This window comes from Aspergillus ibericus, assembly GCF_003184845.1.
Source record: "Aspergillus ibericus CBS 121593 unplaced genomic scaffold BO80scaffold_25, whole genome shotgun sequence".
NCBI classification, from domain to species: Eukaryota; Fungi; Ascomycota; class Eurotiomycetes; order Eurotiales; family Aspergillaceae; genus Aspergillus; species Aspergillus ibericus.
This window is the reverse complement of record NW_020292123.1, coordinates 133,498-152,482: the sequence shown is the minus strand read 5'-3', so window position 1 is coordinate 152,482 and position 18,985 is coordinate 133,498. Positions and strand designations below refer to the sequence as shown.

General features: G+C 53.6%; 7 protein-coding genes across 7 annotated transcripts; 5 read left to right on the top strand and 2 right to left on the bottom strand.

The window, feature by feature from the left end:
• Positions 1-1,895: 1,895 nt before the first annotated feature.
• On the top strand, positions 1,896-4,071 carry BO80DRAFT_465679 (arylsulfotransferase family protein; the record flags this gene model as incomplete). Its single annotated transcript, XM_025722736.1, has 3 exons — positions 1,896-2,007; positions 2,152-2,720; positions 2,772-4,071. 3 exons carry the CDS (start codon positions 1,896-1,898, stop codon positions 4,068-4,070), a joined length of 1,980 nt encoding a protein of 659 aa, XP_025574281.1.
• Positions 4,072-4,511: 440 nt separating this feature from the next.
• Positions 4,512-6,141, top strand: BO80DRAFT_465678 (putative salicylate hydroxylase). Its single transcript, XM_025722735.1, has 2 exons — positions 4,512-5,560; positions 5,615-6,141. Exons 1-2 carry the CDS (start codon positions 4,706-4,708, stop codon positions 6,068-6,070), a joined length of 1,311 nt encoding a protein of 436 aa, XP_025574280.1. The 5' UTR covers positions 4,512-4,705; the 3' UTR covers positions 6,071-6,141.
• A 199-nt stretch (positions 6,142-6,340) lies between these two features.
• BO80DRAFT_426039 (2-oxoisovalerate dehydrogenase subunit beta) lies at positions 6,341-7,852 on the top strand. Its single transcript, XM_025719659.1, has 3 exons — positions 6,341-6,984; positions 7,048-7,610; positions 7,657-7,852. Exons 1-3 carry the CDS (start codon positions 6,431-6,433, stop codon positions 7,692-7,694), a joined length of 1,155 nt encoding a protein of 384 aa, XP_025574279.1. The 5' UTR covers positions 6,341-6,430; the 3' UTR covers positions 7,695-7,852.
• A 680-nt stretch (positions 7,853-8,532) lies between these two features.
• On the bottom strand, positions 8,533-9,842 carry BO80DRAFT_111532 (uncharacterized protein). The gene is made up of 6 exons (XM_025713421.1): positions 9,299-9,842; positions 9,193-9,248; positions 9,076-9,135; positions 8,939-9,010; positions 8,798-8,881; positions 8,533-8,736 (listed from the first exon to the last, which is right to left on the bottom strand). The coding sequence occupies exons 1-6, from the start codon at positions 9,589-9,591 to the stop codon at positions 8,564-8,566; spliced, it is 738 nt and encodes a 245-aa protein (XP_025574278.1). The 5' UTR covers positions 9,592-9,842; the 3' UTR covers positions 8,533-8,563.
• An 822-nt stretch (positions 9,843-10,664) lies between these two features.
• Positions 10,665-12,991, bottom strand: BO80DRAFT_357959 (Zn(II)2Cys6 transcription factor; the record flags this gene model as incomplete). The annotated part of the gene is made up of 6 exons (XM_025715861.1): positions 10,665-11,435; positions 11,484-11,618; positions 11,672-12,150; positions 12,223-12,396; positions 12,480-12,645; positions 12,866-12,991. The coding sequence occupies 6 exons, from the start codon at positions 12,989-12,991 to the stop codon at positions 10,665-10,667; spliced, it is 1,851 nt and encodes a 616-aa protein (XP_025574277.1).
• Positions 12,992-14,563: 1,572 nt separating this feature from the next.
• Positions 14,564-16,468, top strand: BO80DRAFT_111600 (putative MFS transporter). The gene is made up of 2 exons (XM_025713423.1): positions 14,564-15,024; positions 15,087-16,468. The coding sequence occupies exons 1-2, from the start codon at positions 14,837-14,839 to the stop codon at positions 16,426-16,428; spliced, it is 1,530 nt and encodes a 509-aa protein (XP_025574276.1). The 5' UTR covers positions 14,564-14,836; the 3' UTR covers positions 16,429-16,468.
• Positions 16,469-16,920: 452 nt separating this feature from the next.
• BO80DRAFT_494392 (potassium channel family protein) lies at positions 16,921-18,571 on the top strand (the record flags this gene model as incomplete). Its single annotated transcript, XM_025723869.1, has 3 exons — positions 16,921-16,958; positions 17,003-17,643; positions 17,766-18,571. 3 exons carry the CDS (start codon positions 16,921-16,923, stop codon positions 18,569-18,571), a joined length of 1,485 nt encoding a protein of 494 aa, XP_025574275.1.
• Positions 18,572-18,985: the final 414 nt, after the last annotated feature.

Genomic DNA, 18,985 nt, shown 5'->3' with positions numbered 1-18,985 from the left:
TAGTAGGAAAGCATAGATATAAGCGGTGTTGCCTGCCAAGACAACGCTTATTTTTCGGGCCATGAAGACAAAGTAGGAAAGCCGAGACAGATAACACGCAGCCGATATCAATCACACCCAGAATCTGATCTCATCATCCTATGGACTGATAGACTCATCGACGCCTCGAGACATCGGGAATTGTTCCCTAGTTAAGGCAAGTCTCCACTCACCCACGTAGAGACACTCAGGCTAGCATCGATTAACGCATGCCGGTAAAGGGACTGACGCACGCTATCTACAACATGGGGTAACTGGTGAGATCCTGTACCGGTGGCTTACTCTCACCTCGGCTACTGCTTCTAGTACTAGTGGCGCTGACAGTCTCGCAAAGTCCCTGGGGTGCTGGGACAAAGCCCTCGGCCGAAATCCCCTCGGGGTCCCGCATCGGGAGAGATTACCGTATCGACGCTAGTTCGAGCCAGGTGTATTGGGGAGTCGGACACTGACAGATCACACAGCATGGAGTTTGAACCCAGACATTGAATCCTGGGAGGTTAAACTTAAAAGAAGATACATCGCGCGATGCCACGCTGTGTGGACTTAGTCTGATGGCGTCACCGCAGCACCGCTGGTGGCCATGGTCGCGTATGGGGAACGCTGGGGGCGGCGATTCAATATTCTTTCTGCCTAACGAGATCCTGTGCTGACTTGTTAGCTCGCAATCAATGGCTGGCTTGGCCGGATCCTGAGATGCCGGTTGGTACTGCCCTGTCGTATGCCTGCCCTCATCAGTCAAGCAGGTTCTTGGTGCCATGCAATTAGATGGTATCATCTGCGGTTCGTACAGGAAGTACAACTACTGAGACACAAGAAGGGACTCGGAAACGGCGCTTGTGCCAGGAATCGACTCTCAAGGGTGTTTCTCCGAATCCATGAGCAGCCACAACCATCATATTGTGCTCCGTTCTTCATTGTCCGCTTCCTCCGGGATTGGTCGCTTGCACCCCCAGTAGGATTCCTTCGCAGTGAATGGCATCATGCTTTGACAGAATCAATATGGCAGCTCTGCGTTCATTGGGGATAGAGTGCTGACCCCTATCTGATTGGAGAAGAGCCACTTGCCGAGACCTCATCACACGTGCTGCCCCACCGTCAATCTCCGGCCAATCAGTAACCGGACTGACTAGTGGAGGGTCGACTGGTTTCACCCGCATGGCGATGATGAATCCGAATAATACATAGTAGTCTGGCAGTGATCTTCCAGACGGCTCCCCTGTTTCACATTACTCTGTCTAGGAGTCTGTACACGCGTACTTGCAAAGAAACTAAAAATGCAGTTTCACACGTCGAAAGTGCGCCTTCTGGAAGCGCCTGGACCCCTTTGAATTTGACGTGCCTGGTGCCGAATATTACCTTGGAATCGAGTAAAGTTCAAGATTAGTGCGGTGGATGACGACGCGGGCGGGTCCGAGTGGCTGTCAGCGGCGGAGTTATCAGTCGTCACAGCTCACGCAGGCCATCCGGATATCATCCGCCACAGATCAGATAATACTACCGGATAAAGGCATGTCGAACTTCCTCGCTTTCCATATTGTAGCCGAAGCGTTGTGTCGTCCTCATGCGCGCCGGCCCGGCCTCTAGGCCAATGGCCATCCAAGCAAGTAAGTAGATGGTCGCTGCAGTGCCAAGTAAGACGCGAAATGAATCCTTGCTCGCAGCGACGGGGCTGGCACCGCCACGCAGTGGGGGAAAATAAATTTCCACTTGCCAGACCGTCGCAGTGGTGCACTCAGGACTGAGCAGTAGCACAGGGGCGAGAGGGAGAATGGATGACCGGCCAGGGTGGGCCCGCGCTCTCCTCGATCCACGGTGGCTGTCTTGGCACAGCTGGAGAATGGCCCCGGAAGCCAATCATGGCCGGCCATAGGCGGTTCGCGTCGACGTTGACCTCCGCTGCGATGGACATCGGCTTCTATGGATCGGTTCGACGCCGCGTGGATGGGGCGCTTTGGCTTCCGTTTCGGGGTGGGAGCCACTCTCTCCTGAACGGTTAACTCAACCGGGGCGATAGTTCTTATTCTCCCTGTTACTCCGCATGCTGGGAAAAATTGATGACATGATGGCCGAGCTGGTGCCGTACCGTTGGTTCCCACAACGCTATCTTCCCAGATAGTTCCTTTTATCCCGAGCGACCCCAGATCCGATCCCCTTCCTTGATTTTCCCTTGGACTGCTATCGTTGCTCTGCCTGTCCGCAATGTTCAAATGTCCTCGTGGACTAGGACTCACTCTTGCGCCAGTCGCTTGCGCTCGCGGCTCTCCTTTCTCCATGTCGTCACGGTTGGCGCCGTAATCAGTCTCTGCTATCTCTTTTATACATTCGCCGTACCCCAGCTGCATCGCCTGCAGCTTCGCACAGACTTGAGTTGGTATGATCTGGGATTGTACGGCTTTGGCCCCTCGAGGAGCTATGTTTCCTTCGAATATGAGTCTCCCGCGGTACAGATTTCCGAATGGGAGTCGGGCTGCGACTCGCGGTACACCTTTTTTGCCCCCCGAGGAGACTCGGTTGCCCAACCGGGACCGATGATCCTCGACTCTAAGGGGGAGCTGGTCTGGATGAAGTATAATTGGGATGTGACTCAAGACTTCAAGGTCCAGCGGTATCAGGACACTGATTATCTGACCTACTGGGAGGGAGGTGAGACCGAAGGTCGGGGCTATGGAGCCTGGTATATGGTAGGTGACATCCGATGAAGTAGCATGGTATGAGGTACTGATTGGCCTCAGCTGGATTCGACATATACCCAACGATATGTGATCTCTCCTGTCGGAAATCATGGCGGCGATCTCCACGAATTTAACATCACTCCCGAAGGAACGGCTCTTGTGACGATTTATGACCCGCTGCCGGCCGATCTAACTTCCATCGGGGGTCCTGAGTTGGGTTGGATATATGACGGTGTCTTTCAGGAAATCGATATTGCCACGGGCGAACTCATCTTTGAATGGCGCGCATCAGAACACTACCCCATCAGCATCACTTATGAGAAACTAGGCAAGTCGGGAAGACTGCGCAGCTTTGCCTTCGACTTCTACCATATCAACAGCGTCGATAAGGATGACAATGGCAACTATATCGTTTCAGCACGACATACCCATACCGTGAGCTGCATTGACAAGAACAATGGTCAGGTGTTGTGGACCCTGGGTGGCAAACTCAATGAGTTCCGCGACCTTTCGGATGGGAAAGCAACGAATTTTGCATGGCAACATGATGCGCGCTGGCACGCCAACAATACCTTGACCCTTTTTGATAATGCAAGGCATTCGAGTAATGACCCAGAGAATGAAAGTCGCGGCATGGCTATCGAGCTTAACGTTGCCGCTCGCGAGGCGTCACTGCGCGCCGCGTACCATCACCCTCAACAGATGTTGTCAGTATCGCAGGGCAACGTCCAGATGCTGGATGACAGCGGCCGCGTACTCGTCGAGTGGGGCCACAGTGCTGCATTTAGCGAGTTCAGCGCCGACGGACAATTGCTATGCAACACCCATTTCGGTGCCTCAGCCTTTTTTGGGTTCGGACGGGTAGTGTCCTACCGTGCCTTCAAAGGTACCTGGGTTGGCCGACCGCAGACGGTCCCGGATGCCGAGGTGCTAGGAGACCGTGTGTATGTGAGCTGGAATGGTGCGACGGAAGTCGTGGCGTGGCGACTGGAGGTCTGGGAAACGGACGACGTTCACGACAACTCATTTCGGGTCGTGGCTCAATTCCCGAAAGATAGCTTCGAGACCGAGATCGAGATACCCAACCTCGAGCTTCCACTGTTTCGGCTGGCGGCATTAGACTCCGATGGAAATGTACTCGGCATCACCGAGTTACTCCAGCGCGAGCAGGGTGGCAGTTTCGAGCAGGTTATTAACCCTCAATACTGGATCATCGTCATGGCTTTTGTCATGAGTGGAGTCGGTTTGTTCGTCGGTCTGTATACGTGCTGTGGCTGGGGCCAGTATTTCCGTCGATGTCGTTCCCGGTCCAGTGAGTACCAATTGGTTGCCTTTAGCGACAGCGAAGCGCCTGTTTGAGCGGCAAGACCGATTCCAATGCTATGCTGCTTGGCGCAGATAAATGTCGGATGTGACAGAACTCGGCGCTGTTTCGTTTTGTATATATTGTCTTGAATCTGTACATATGATACCCTCATTCCAATACAATCTTGGATGCGTTACTAGCTCTTTGCAGACAAGCATTGATGCACTGGCGGTAAATTGAGCACGCCGGATAACCACGACTGAGTTCACTGGGACTTTATTCCAGACACACCTAACCGAAGTCGACAATTTGAGTCTCTGGGCGGAGCCGATGGTTCTTGCTTGAGATGCTTGCAGCAAAAGATCGACATTGCCAACCCGTTGAAGAGGGGTAGCGCGGCTCGACTGGCAGCAGTCCAATACGAATGCAGAACCAAGGCAGTCAGCCAGCTCGATGACTTTCACCGTCGTCCGCCTGGACGCCTGATAGGAAAAAACCGGAACCCGCAGGATAAGAGCCTCGACGAGGTTACTGATTCTGGAATGAAGCTCTGATCTGTCACTGACCATTGCGCTGAAGTTGCTTGTATTCCACTGCACGTTCTTCACGAGACAGGCAACTAGAGAACTCCACACTCTCACAGCGCCAGAAACTGTCGTATCTTCCATTATCGAGCGATATCTGCGGTATGCCCTCCGTGCGACCGGTAAAAGAGTTCACCGTCGCCATTGTTGGCGGGGGGATTGGGGGCCTAACCTTGGTCGCCGGATTGCTCAGGCGCGGCGTGCCAGTTCGCATCTATGAATCTGCTCCGGCGTTCAAGGAGATCGGGTTGGGGGTGACTATCGGCCCTGCTGCCCACCGCGCTATGCCCCTGATCGATCCGCAAATTCGCGAACTCTATGATTCTCTTATCACCACCCATGCGGACAGTCCGGGATACGAGCGATTTCAGCAGACCTGGTTTGAGGTCATCTGGGCGACAGGCGATAAGGCAGGAGAAGTACTGCTAGATCTCAAAGCTCTACCGTCTGGACAAACGACGGTGCGGAGGGCTGATTTTCTGGATGCGCTGGTTAGTCTTATACCACCAGAAATTGCCAACTTTGGAAAGAGGTTGGTCAGTCTCTCTGAAACTCCAACCGGCGTCGATCTCCTCTTTGAGGATGGTACTTCGGCTACTGCAGATGTGGTTGTCGGATGCGACGGTATTCGTTCGACTGTGAAAGAGTTTGTGGTCCCCGAGGAGTACCAGCACAGCTTGCCACGCTATAGCGGCATGTACGGGTACCGTGCAGTGCTGGACATGGAGACAATGGTCAAAGCGGTTGGCGATCACCGTGCCCGTGTGTCGAGCATGTATTTGGGGCAAGGTGCCTATGGCATCACGTATCCGATTGCCCGAGCTAAGAAAGTCAACGCTGCCTTCTATACTTTCGGTGACAAGTGGGATAGCGAAACCTGGATTCGTCCTGCGAGCAAGTCTGATATGATCAAAGACCTTAGACCAGTCATGGGTGGAAGTGTTGATGGTCTACTCCAGGTATTGTTCTAGTCAGCTCCAAATTTTGCATGACGTTTCGCTAAATCTGGTAAGCACATGCCTGACACTTCTCAATGGGCCATCTTCGAGCAGACCCCTATCTCCACCTTTGTTCGGTCGCGAGTGGCCATTATGGGGGATGCAGCACATTCCTGCACGCCGCATCAGGGGGCTGGAGCAGGCCAGGCAATCGAGGACTCTCACGTTCTTGCGGAGCTCCTGGGGGATGCTCGGGTCGTTCGAGTGGAAGACGCCATCGCTGCGTTTCAAGCCTATGATGCGATTCGCCGACCCCGCAGTCAGAAGGTGGTCGAGACCAGTAAGCAGAGTGCTTACCTATTGAGTCTATGTCTGGATGGTGTTGGAGCAGATGAAATGAAGTTCAAATTAGCCCTGCAAGAGCGTTTGCATTGGCTGTGGGATATAGATGTGGAGGAGCAGGTGGAGAGAGCGAGGGCGTATATGCTGGAGCGGATGATGAGGGGATCGCAGGGAGTAAGTGACGTGTGATACTGGGGAGTTCACAAGTTCTGTCAGGGTACCAACAATCCAAATGAAGCTTTAGCAAGTGAAGTATCCACGATGAAGGAAAAAGAGAGCAAATACGGAGTATAGTCCCGCTTGACCCAATAGGGAAACCAATGGCTAGGCCCGAAACGGCAATTTCTGAGTCAGCCGAGCGGCAGGCATCCAGGCACCTAGGCACTCAGGCTGCGAACCCCGGTTATCCACGGGGCTCGGGGCGCATTCCCCGCATGATGAAAGGCAATGCTTCCATTTCCTTGATAAACCCAGGGGGGAAACCTCCCCCTTGTTCAGCATGGTTCTTCTCCCACTATCGAGCCCACCACTGTACCTCCATTCATCACGATGGCCTCCCTCCGTCTACCCAGACTAATACCCCGAACCCGTCGGGGTTACTCTACCGCCGCCTCTCCTTCCTCGCGCCTCAACCTGCCCATCGACTACAAATCGACACCGCTTCTTCATCACACGTCCTCCACCTTATCAGACACCTTGGACCTGCCCAGCTCCACGACCTCGAAATCTCTCAATCTCTACCAAGCCATTAACTCCGCCCTACGAACCGCATTATCCACATCAAACAAGGTTATGCTCTTCGGGGAAGATGTAGCATTCGGCGGTGTCTTCCGGTGCTCGATGGACCTACAAACGGAGTTCGGGTCAGAACGTGTCTTCAACACCCCCCTGACGGAGCAAGGCATCGTCGGGTTCGCGATCGGAGCCGCCGCGCAGGGGATGAAGCCCGTCGCGGAGATTCAGTTCGCCGATTACGTCTTTCCGGCGTTCGACCAGATCGTGAACGAAGCCGCCAAGTTTCGATTTCGTGAGGGTGCCACGGGGGTGAATATCGGTGGGATGGTAGTGAGAATGCCCTGCGGAGCGGTGGGCCATGGTGCTTTGTAGGTTGCTTCGAGTCCTGGAATCCAGCATTATCGTCAATGCTAACAACTGGCCTACGCTAGGTACCATTCGCAGTCTCCGGAGGCGCTGTTCGCGCATGTTCCCGGCGTGCAGGTAGTCATGCCACGATCTCCTTCGCAAGCCAAAGGGCTTCTCTTGTCGGCGATCTTCGAGTCCAAGAACCCCGTCATCTTCATGGAACCGAAGGTGCTGTATCGGGCAGCAGTGGAGCACGTTCCCAGCGAATACTATACGATCCCGTTGAACACAGCCGAGGTAGTGAAGCCTGGGAATGATGTGACTGTCATTTCCTATGGACAGCCGATGTATCTCTGCTCTGCGGCCATCGCGGCTGCCGAGAAGGCTCTGGGCGCGAGTATAGAGCTGATCGATCTCCGAACGATCTACCCGTGGGATAGACAGACGGTTTTGGATAGCGTGAAAAAGACGGGTCGGGCGATCGTCGTGCACGAGAGCATGATTAATTACGGAGTGGGTGCCGAGGTTGCAGCTACCATCCAGGATGGGGCGTTCTTGCGCCTGGAGGCGCCTGTCAAGCGGGTGGCAGGATGGAGTACACACACTGGACTTCTCTATGAGAAGTTCGTCATTCCTGATGTTGCGAGTACGTACCCTTCCCCTTTCTCTAGAGTAAATACTAACTTTCGCAGGAATATACGACGCCATCAAACAAACCCTCGAGTACTGACCCCGTAGCTCTACACATACCAACGACAATCATGTACATACATACCCATAACGATACAGAATCAGGAAGCAGGAGGATACATTGTGATGGTGTACACAGCAAGCCAGGTCTTCGATAGATCATTCAAGCCTACAATATTATTATTCTTTCCCCGCAAAGCGTCCACCATATCTAACGCCCCCACAGAATATCCTAAGCATCCTACAAGGTAAGCATGTTCTGAACCTAGTAATTCATAACTGTAGCCTTTTGCCAGCTAATCGACTTTAATCCACCTATTCAACGACAGTAGAATCACTCTAAAAGCAAATCAAAGCGGATCTAAAACAACCACCGTCTTGCCTTTCCAAATGCTTCGGTTCCAAACCCACATTCATCCACCCGAAACACCCCCGTCGGCAACTTATCCACCCCATCCCGAACAACGAACGGACGAACGAAAGTTCCCTTGAATCCACCGGACGGGGTTACACTAAACCCGGAAAGATCTCATTCCAAAGTAGCCGATCGGCAGTAAAACCTACCGAGTTGGAATGGTCCAGACAATGCAGGATTTACATCCCGCGATGTTCTCGGTTTCTAGTATGTAGCTTGGATCAGGGGAGATTTAGTCCCCGTTGGTGGGGAAGCATTCCTGGTCATGGAAATCGGGTTTACGGAGGGAGGAGGGTTGACACCCATTCATCATTGTTGATTACACATACATGCAATGTATGGGTGAATTATGCATTTAGTATGACTGTACACTACTCAAAAGAGAACCACCAGTGCAGCTCATCAATAAGTGCAAAGAAGAAGAAAAAGTAGCCGACTAGCAGCTACCACCCCACATCATCAAACGCGCGGCTTTAGATGAATGCATTGACTGATTAGGCCTCAACATCGGCAAAGGTGTCCTTGCTGATCTTGATCGCATCGGTGTGCCAGGTCTTGCCACCGTCGGAGGTAGAGAATCCGTTTGTGGAGGAGCCGCTGTACAGGGAGACGGTGTTACCGAAGGTCTCATCGGCAGCGCTGAGGTGGATGGTGATGTTGTTCCAGCCTAGTCTATGTTAGTATCCCATTTGCCTGGACGAGGTGAAGGGGAGGGAAGAGAAGCGTACTGTAAGACTGGAGGGTACCGCAGTCACCGGAGCCGGTGTAGCACTCGTCTCCGGAGTAGAGGTAGAGGAGAGGGTTGTCGAGGGCTAAGTTGTCGTTGGTCAGTACAATGATGAGGATCCGGGCGGATGTGGGCAACGCACCATCGCTCTCCTTGGAGACGGTCTTGCCGTTCATGGTGACGACCTGAACGACCTTATCGTCCTCAACGTAGACTGTTCCATTTGTCAGAGCCAAATTAAGACAACATCAGGTTCCCAGGTATGAAGCAGGGGCATACCCTCAAAGTCAACCTGTGTGTCCGTAGGGACAGTCACGTAGGCCTGGCCATTCTGGCCGCCTAGACATCATATTAGTATCTCATTTGGGGAAATGAATCTGGGGAATGAACACTAACTGGGAGTGTAGGTGCTAGCAGCGACACACCATTCGTCGTCGTCGGCAGGGCAGCCCCTACGTCCGTTAGCTTTGCCCGATCTGTCCGAGGACTCCCATAAACATACTGCGACTCGTTGTCGGGGGACCAGTTCAGCAGAGGCTGGTACAGATCGGCATCGTAATCACCAGCCGTGGAGGAGAGACCGATCCACAGCGACACCCAGACCTCGTCGTCGGTGTTCTTCACGGTCACGCCCGAAGGAACGGCGGGGGGCACAAGGGACCAGGTGGCCTTGGTGATGTGTGCGTTGGTAGGAGGACCAGTGTAGAAACCATTTCCGAAGGCCCAGGCGTCAGCGGTGGTGGCGGCAGCACGGGCAGCGAGGGCCAAGGGCACGGCGGTGTAGGAATAGCGCATGATGATAGAGAATGTAGGATTCAGGCGAACCAGTCGCGAAAAAAGAGGGACTGAGTGGGAAATAAAGTGAGTGAGAGTGTGGATGATGAACCAGTCCTGGTAGACAAGGTGCCGCCGGCCAAGATATAAGGTGTCTGAGCCTGCGTAGGCGATTTGGAGAGGACGGCATTTTGGCACGAAGATTGTATCAGGAGCATGGTGGACCCGTCGACGGGTGGAGTCGCCATTCAACCTTGTTTTAAGTTGAAACGCTAAGGTAGTTTTCACCGCGCCCGTCGTCGGTCGGGCAGCCCCTTCTAACCTGTTGAATCCACCTAAAACGAGTCAGGGCTCAGGGCTGAGAGTCCAGTCGCCGAAATTCGCAGGGCAGGAGAAGCCAGGCGTCGGACATCGTTCGTTCTCGCTTTCCTTTGCCTAGCCAGCACGGCCCTGCCTCCCCTAATCCAGACCTATTAATATAGGATCCATACGATGTAATGATATAGCCTTATAGACCCTCCACGCTTCAGGGGTCTCTATCCAATGATCGACGCACCTGTGCCCCTATTCCCACTGCCCAGGTGTCACTTCGGCGCATCTCAATCTAAACGACACGACGAGATGATTGTGTCAATCCTTCAACCTCATTCTTTGAGGCGAGCGAGACCCACCTCACGCCAAGTATCCTTGGCTTTGGTGCTAATAGTACTCAAACTAGGATTGGCATTGGCAGGGCTGTGGGATTGCATTGCGCTGCTGTCGGCGTGGTCGATAGAAGCCCGGCAGAGGAGATTGACTTAATTCTCCGCCAATCAACATGGAACGTCCAGAGGGGTGACTTAACGTTGCCTCTTGCGCCCTGTGGGAGGGCGATATGCATAATTCGCAAATCTTGAAGCAGCTGCCACAGCAGGTTTCCCAAGGATCAGTCGAGCCGTCAAGAGGCAGCGATGAACGAGATGGATCACTGGTAAGAGGCCATTACAGATTATATGCCATGAACAGACCATTTTCCAGCATACCGAGAGATGTCATAACTCGAGAAGTTTTACAGTCAGCTTCGTCCGGCGATCTGCCAACGCTCATCTTCTCCTTCAGGCCTCTGCGCTCACCTCCGGCGACTGTCCCCGAGGAGACCCGGCCCGCGTAGAGATCTCGGACATATTGCTCCCCCAAAGAGCCAGAGCATGCCGCTTTTCAACCAGCTTCAACACCTCATACATGAACTTCCGTTCAGGTCCTCCATCAGGGAACACCTCCCAGGCCACCCTGACTGGGAACGCAAGTCGGTTGATCATGTTTCCCCGTGCATTGAGCAGATACCACTCCAAAGTCCGGCAGATACCACATCCCAGGGCATACTGTTCCAGGGGTCCGACGCGTTCCGTTGGTCGCGTATCAACAGAAGATAGAATCAACCTTGTGGAGTAATAGAGACACATGGTTTGTGCGAGACGGAGATCCGGATAGACGAATTTGGTGGGAGTCATTATACCCCCGGTGCGGAAGTCCCGACACTGGAATACGGGAAACTGGTCGTCAGGCAGGACTTCCACCTCTTGCGGTGGCCCGTCGGGGTAGTTGTCAACCCATTGGACTTTCCACTGGCGAAAGCGGTTGGTCAGGTCGGCGACACCGCTCCAGAGTGAGGCTTGCTTCACCGTGATCTCATGTGTACTGAACATGTTCGACTGAAGGGTGGCTTCAATATCGTCGAACTGCGCAAGCAGAGCTGGGATCTCGACTGCCAGGTCGAGTAAATAGTGCAGGATGTCTCTTCGGCTGGTGTTGGCAGACCACGGGAGGTTGATCCAGTCCTCGCTTGCGAGAAAAGACGGTGTGCGGCTGACCATGGCCGCCGCAACCTGTGCCTGTTAGCGAATGCATTGCGGAAAATTGGATTTAAGACTCACCCAGTACGGGCGCAGCTCCGTATACAGCAAGTGTTCCACACCATGCATATGATTCTCCGGGCCCCGGTGCTCAATCAGGCGTAGTGCACCATGGACGTGGGCGATCAGCGACACCTGGGTAGTTCGCTCCACACTCTATAGGCTGTTAGAATCATTCACCCAATCTTTTTTTAGGTTGCTGCGGATACCTCAAAAGCCATCAAAAGCGTGACCGTCACCAGGGTCGACTCAGCCTTGCTGCGTTCGGGGTCTTGCAGAGCCTGCTGCAAACTCCGCAGCACTCGGGGATACAGACGGAATCCGGCCGCTTCTAAGTTTTTATCCTGAACGGTCCGACCAAAGTACGCGACCGACACCGACTCAAACGCGTCCTCGAGGATCGGCGAAAACATGCGGATTTCGGCAGCCCGTCGCAGGGCACCAGCCTGGCCTGCTTTGACATCGACCTCGGGGCTAAATGCATCCACGAAGCGTTCGATAAACACACCCAGCATAGGCTTCGTCGAGCTTATGTGACATATCGATCCATAGCTCGAGTCCTCCGTGTCTTCCGATGAACTTCGGCTGTAATTACTGAGACCCGACCGAGAAAAGATCTCATCGTCCGGATCCAGGGATTCGTCGCTGTCGTCCGAGTGAGAGGGGCGAAGGGCGACAGCGTGATGTTCTGTCACTGTAATAACAACGCCTTTAGCTCCTATAACAGTGTCCTCCCCACTACGACGCGACGGACCCATACCTTCCAGTTCCGATCCATTTGCCGGTCCCACCGAAATCGCCACCTCGTTTGTTTTCCCGCGAGATCTTCGGATTCCGGCGACTAGCCGGTTGACAGTATCCGGGGGGGCCGAGCGGATCACATCGACGAGGCTCTGGAGCTGCGCTAGACGCCGTGGAGCTCGGCTCCGGTGCTCTAGAGGATAAATTTGACTAGGTCAGCTGCAGGGCACCTCGGGACTGACCGAGACAATCCTGCCTCAGGGTGGGAACACGCACCACGAGTATTAAGGGTTGCCGTTAGCTCGCGGATTTCCTCGCGAAGATTACGGATCTCGTCGGATTGACTGATGGGCTGGAGGGCATCTTCGGGATCGTTATCGTAGACGCACTTGGATGGATAGCCATGAGCACAGCACGCATGGCAGGGTTTAACGCGATCACACTGTTACTCAGGATCGTCAATTAGGGAGGATAACGCATGCAGGTGAGCCAGCGAAGTGGGTTGCACGGGCCCCCTGCCCCCAACTAGCAGGCCATCTTCATCCGTTTTCTTTTTCCACCTGATTTCTATTCGTCTGTACGGAGTACTCCGTATGATTTCTTTTTTGGAGGGCCTGGAATGGAAACATATGCCCGTACAATAGTATCGGGTCGGGACGCACCTTGACCTTGCGGAACCGGCAGACCTTGCAGGACCGCAATTGACGGGCCAGCTGAGTCGAAGTAAGGGGGGTCTTTTTCCGGAACTGATCGGGGACCAGCACTGCCTGCGAATCGAGGGTGGCCATGTGCGGCGAGTTCAAGCGGAGAGCTCCAGTCGTACCAGCGTACCCGTTCACGATGTAACGATAGGGGAAGGTCGAAGTCGAGCTTGAGCGTGAATGGGGCCAACAGGACAGCGGGATCTGAGCCAGCAAGATCTGGACGGGCATGGCCGAGTTACTCCGAAATTCTCACTTTCGCTTACGCTGGGGCCAGCGACCAGCGGGAGACCAATGATCGCTCGCACTTGAGGCGACGGCGGCCTCGGAAGTGGGTTCGGTGGACTCGCCGTCTGACGCTCTGGACTTCTTCGAGGATGGCGCATGACGGTGACTTCAGAGCTGACGAGTTGACAGCTTCCAGAATCGCCACCGAAGGGCTTGCAGGGACATGGACGGAGAACAGTTGGCATTGTACGCCGCCCACGGCAGAGGTCGATGCGTAAGGGAGGGGTTCCAGTCGGGGGATGAATGAGAGATCAGGAGGTGGGCCAGGCACCAATCAGGCCGGTAGGTGGGGGTTGGCGGATCTGGATTAGCGTCACTGCAACGGTTACAGAAAGTCTGGAGTAGAGGGAGAGAGGAGATTTCTCAACAACAACACACCCCTGGGCCGGATCATAGCTTACCTTGAAGGAATGATAGACTCATGCACATGTCCAAAGGCCGTCGGTGCATCTTGGTAGCCAAGGGTGGAGATTCGCCCGGTTGCAGATACCTCTGGCCAGCCGGTCAATATCTATATTGCCATAGCACGACCATTACCCAACGAAGCGAGCAAGTGCTAGCATCGGGTATCTAAGAGATATCTAATAATGGAGCTAGTTTGATGAGAGCTCGAGGTTCTGATGAAGGAACGACGATGTGGTGAGTTGATGAGTTGATGGTGATGGTGATAGTGAGGGGGGAAGGAGTCGGTGGAGGCTGATTCCACGGGCCAGGATCACCTGATGGCTGGATCACGAGGTCCCCTAGAATCGCGCGACTGAGGAGATTTTTATGACCAGAATTCAATTCCCCCCAGCATGTACCAAGCCAACCAGCAACGATGTACGCGGAGCAGGCATGCTGATCGCTGCATCAAAACGGGGCCCCAATGGATGTAAATGGTCGATTGGAATCTTGACAGATGGAACGGCTTTGTGTGACGACATGGTGAGCTTCAAAATCACAGGCCAGCAGATGGGCGCATCCAGCCACTCGCCAGCCGCTCCCCAGAACTGGTCGGAGATACTGCGAGCCAAGCATTGCAATGACACGGGCAGTGACAGCTCGCTGCTGCCTGAATGACCAGGAATAAGTCTCTCACGGGCTGAGAACGCCATGGACGGAGATCTGCGACACTCGGACGCCACCAGGGAGACGGTTATTCGTCGCACAAAGGCGGAGGTCCTAACAAACTTCTCCCGATACACAATACCATGGGCATATGGGATCAAAGATACGAATGATCACAAAAACCCCAGACGGATGAGTCGATCTTCTCCACTTCCCCGGACAACCTCCGGCGGAAGAGCTACATCATAGCTGTCGCACGATGGATGAAAAAGAATGGCGTGGGGGGTTGGGGGATCAGCCGAGCAGCTTGTGGTTCAGCTAGTCATCGTCCCCCGCATTTCCATGCACCCCAGCATCCTCGTGGATCCAACCAGGAGTGAGCTTCCCCCCACGTCCGGCCCTCCCCCGGATTTCAGGTGCTTTTCTGCTTCCCGGTGGCTCTCTGACATTCATCCTCACACACCGTGTCTTGAATAACCCCTATCTTTCGGCATATATAGCGGCGGGTTTTCCTCCCATCATGATGGACTCTACAACACAGTTGTTGGTGTCTTCTGTTCTCCCGTGCGCCAATTTTTCTACACTTAACTCATCATGGCGGAGAAGGTCATCACCGACCACGACGCCATGGGCGAAAAAGCCGAGGTCGCCCACGAGGAGCTCGCTCAATTAGCCCAGCTGACGGAGGAAGAAAAGGTACTAGAGAGGCAACTGCGGCGACAGATTGACACCCGTATTATGCCATTGGTTATCCTCGTCTACCTAATGAACTACATTGACCGGTGCGTTCCTCATTCATCAGGTTGTGATGCTGTTCTATCAGTGCTCCAGCTGACCTCAGTAGGAATAATTACGCCGCTGCCAAGCTTCAAGGCCTAGAACAGGACCTTTCCCTCAACCAACAAAAGTATGAAACGGGGCTTTCCATCCTCTTCGTCGGCTACATCCTCATGCAGGTCCCCTCCAATCTGCTTCTCAATTACATGGGCCGCCCTTCGCTCTATCTCGGCTTCTTCACCACAGCGTGGGGTCTGGTTTCGGCCTTGACCAGTCAGGTCACAAACTATGGGGGCATCGTGGCCTGTAGGTTCATTCTTGGATTGGTTGAGGCGCCTTTCTTCGCGGGTGTGCTTTTTTACCTGTCCAAATGGTACACGAAGAAGGAGTTAGCCCTGCGCATGAGTATCTTCTACTCCGGCTCCTTGCTCAGCGGTGCCTTCGGCAACCTGATTGCTGCGGGTATCCTTGATGGACTGGCAGGTAAGAGAGGTATGTCGGCTTGGCAATGGCTGTACATCATCGAGGGTGCCATCACGGTCGCGATCGGCCTGGCCATCTGCGTCGTGCTCCCCAACTTTCCCGAAACTTGGAAAGCCTTGTCGCCGGAGATGAAACAAGTTGCCACTCGTCGATTGGCCATCGAGGCGGCCGAAGCGGATATTGACGAGGGAGGCGGCATGAGTCAAATGAAGGGCATGAAGCTGGCATTCGCTGATGCTAAGACATATCTCCTTGCTATTGCGTACATGTGCCTCACAGCCGCTAGCGGGTTCCAGAACTTCTTTCCGACCTTGACAGAGACGCTGGGTTATAACCGAATCATCACCCTGCTCTTGGTAGCGCCACCGTACATATTTATGGTGGTGTATAGCCTTGCCCATTCATACCTGTCTGATCGTTTCGGCTATCGATTCTGGTTCTTTGTCAGCCCGATTCCCATAACGATCGTGGGATTCATTATCTTCATGACGACCGACTCCTTCGGACCTCGGTATTTCTCCTTTTTTCTGATGATCTTCGTCTTTGCGCAGAACGGCACGATATACTCCTGGATCGCGAACGCGATTCCCCGGCCTCCAGCGAAACGAGCTGCCGCTTACGCGTTTATCAACTCGGTAGCCAACTCGGCCAGTATCTGGACGCCGTACACTTACCTAGAGCAGGAAGCACCGTATTACTACACTGCCATGGGGGTATGTATCGGGATGCAGGTTCTTAGCGCCATCATGGCGGCCCTCTTATACTTCCATCTGAGCTCTCAGAACAAGCGCCTGGCTCGGCTGGAGGATGAGGACGTGATTTTGACGGACAAGGAAATCCGGCGGCTGCAGAAGACGGCGGAAGTGGAAGGAATTGATATTGCGGCGGCGCGTCAGCTCCAGAGAGGGTTCCGTTATGTGACCTGAACTGTATAAGGTGTATAACGAATCACTTTTTCGATATCAACGTACGTGTGGTTAAAGTTAGGCCAATAATGCAAAGCATTCAACCGACCAATCGGTTCGCTGGTAGCCGTGCGATGGCCGCGCTTCTCACCAGCTCGTCACCTACCATCCCTATAGTTCTCCCTGGCTTTATTAGTCTAACATATGCGCGGAGACCGTCAATCCACGCACGGGCTGGATATTATCATCTCTCATATACTGCCCTTGATGAATAATAGCGGTAGCCAGTAGCGATGTGTATCGACGGGCCGCCACCTCCGCGATTCCTCGTATCTGCCGAAAGCACTACCAACTTCAAGAAATCATGAACAGTAACCCACAGACAATCCTAACCCATCCACAATGCGTCATTGATGGTGGCTGGCATCAACTAGCTTCCCCGTGTTGGCGGTATTCCACCTCTCCGCACTAGGGACCTATCCACGCTAAGAGAATTAGGGAACAATAGGCGCCATGGCGACCATGTTTAATATCTGCACTGTCTGCCAAGGGTGGCATGAAATTGTGCAGTCAGACTCTAGCACCACAATCATAGCTCAGCCTGCTTGGTGCGTCCTCAATCCCCTTCATTGAATCTAAAATCCAACTCTTCCGGGGCCGTGACTCTCAAAGCCATATCGCTGGCCGTCTCTGCCACCGCAGAACTCACTCTCTTACTGACCATGAAACTCAAATGGAACACAATCAAGGGATTCATCATATCGACATGCCTCTGGACTTCATCCTCGATCATCCTCTTCACCCTCGTGGGAGTAATCGCCCAACAACCTCCCCCGACCACACCACCCCAAACATGGCGCTACACGCAGAACTACTACTACGGGATCTTCGCCGCCGGTCTCCACATCCTCATCGCAGGCCTATTAACACTCTACGCAGGCAGCGTTCACAACGTCCATCTCAGCCCCAAAGACCGAACGTCCGTCGAAGACACCAGTATCGTTCTCCGGGCACTGACGCTAGTGATTTTTCTACTTGGTGGAGCAGCCATCTACGTCCCCATTGAGGGATGGTCTCTCCCGGATGCTCTTTATTGGGCCGTGTATACGATTTTAACGGTGGGGATTGGGAATATCGTCCCCAAGACTCATCTCGGACGAAGCCTACTTTTTCCATATGCTACGGCTGGTATCACATCGCTGGGTCTGTTCGTCAGTTCGATCGCGTCGTTTTCGGGTAGAATGGGCGAACTACATCTCCGGTTCGAGCTCGAACAGGAAGGGATTCACCTTCGCGATGAACACACCTCGACAACCCAACCCGAGCAATACGAATTATCACAACCCCCTCCCGAAAAGTAAACCTCTCCAAAGCCCGCCAAATCAAAACCAACTACCACCGCCGCCGTCGCTGGCTCGTCTTCCTCTTCTCCCTAGGAGCCTGGTTCCTCCTCTGGCTCGTGAGCGCACGTATCTTCAAAAGTTCTGAGCGAACCCAAGGCTGGACATACTTCGACTCTTTATATTTCACATTCGTCTCGCTAACGACAATCGGGTACGGTGATCTCTACCCGTCGAGCAATTTCGGGAAGTCGTTTTTCGTCTTCTGGGCTCTCCTCGCTGTTCCGGTTATGACGGCGATGGTGGGGGTTATGGGCCAGGTGGGATTTCGGGCGGTGGTTTATTTTGTAAGTGGGATGGGGGAGATGTGGCCTTGGGGTCGCTGTGGGCGGTGGGTACGGGGGGTTTTGAGGGAGAGGAGGCTGGATGTCCCGGTGAGGGTGTCGTGGGGCTTAGGGGGCATTGATGTTCAAAGTCAGGGAAAGTATCCAGAGGTGGATTATCCGGCTGCGAGTGAGCGAGCGATTCAACATGCGGATCTGTCAGACTCGCAATTGGGACCAGTCAGGCGGATTGAATCCGCACGGCATAACCTTCTCCTGTGCGAAGAGATCGAGAACCTCGTGTCTATCCTCCGAAGCGATATCGGGGAAGCGGATTTGCATCGTGAATGGGTTCGAGTCGTGCCATTGCTTGTTATCAAGGACGAAGAGCATGATCCTTCCGAACCTGTGCTCTCAGCGGAACGCCATCAACATCCGCATGTTGATGAGATGATGTTCCCCAATCAGTCAGCAACGGATCGAAACAAGGAAGTCTTGTGAATGATGAAGTTACTTGTCAAAGCGCTGCACTCTCGCCTTCGAGGGGAGGTCCAGAGGGGAACCCATGGGGACGAGAGAAAGGCCAGGACCTGTAGTTGGACGGCGTAGTGAGGGAAGCAAAGACGAGAGAGATAATGATGAGAGACGCATCGTCTGCGTATCACAGAAATATCTCAAAGGTTCTTCCTTCTCCAGAGGACAGGAAATGAATTTGGATAACCTGATGATTGACCAACCTACCTACCTACCTACCTACCACTTTGACATATTCCTACCCCATGTAAGCTCCAACACTCGGCCCTTCCAGAATTCAAGAAGCCAAAAAGAACAAGTGAACTTAGGAAACCAAGGCCAGATAAACAATGAACAAGAAAGAAGATTACAAGGGCAATCAATCAAAAAGATTGAAAAAAG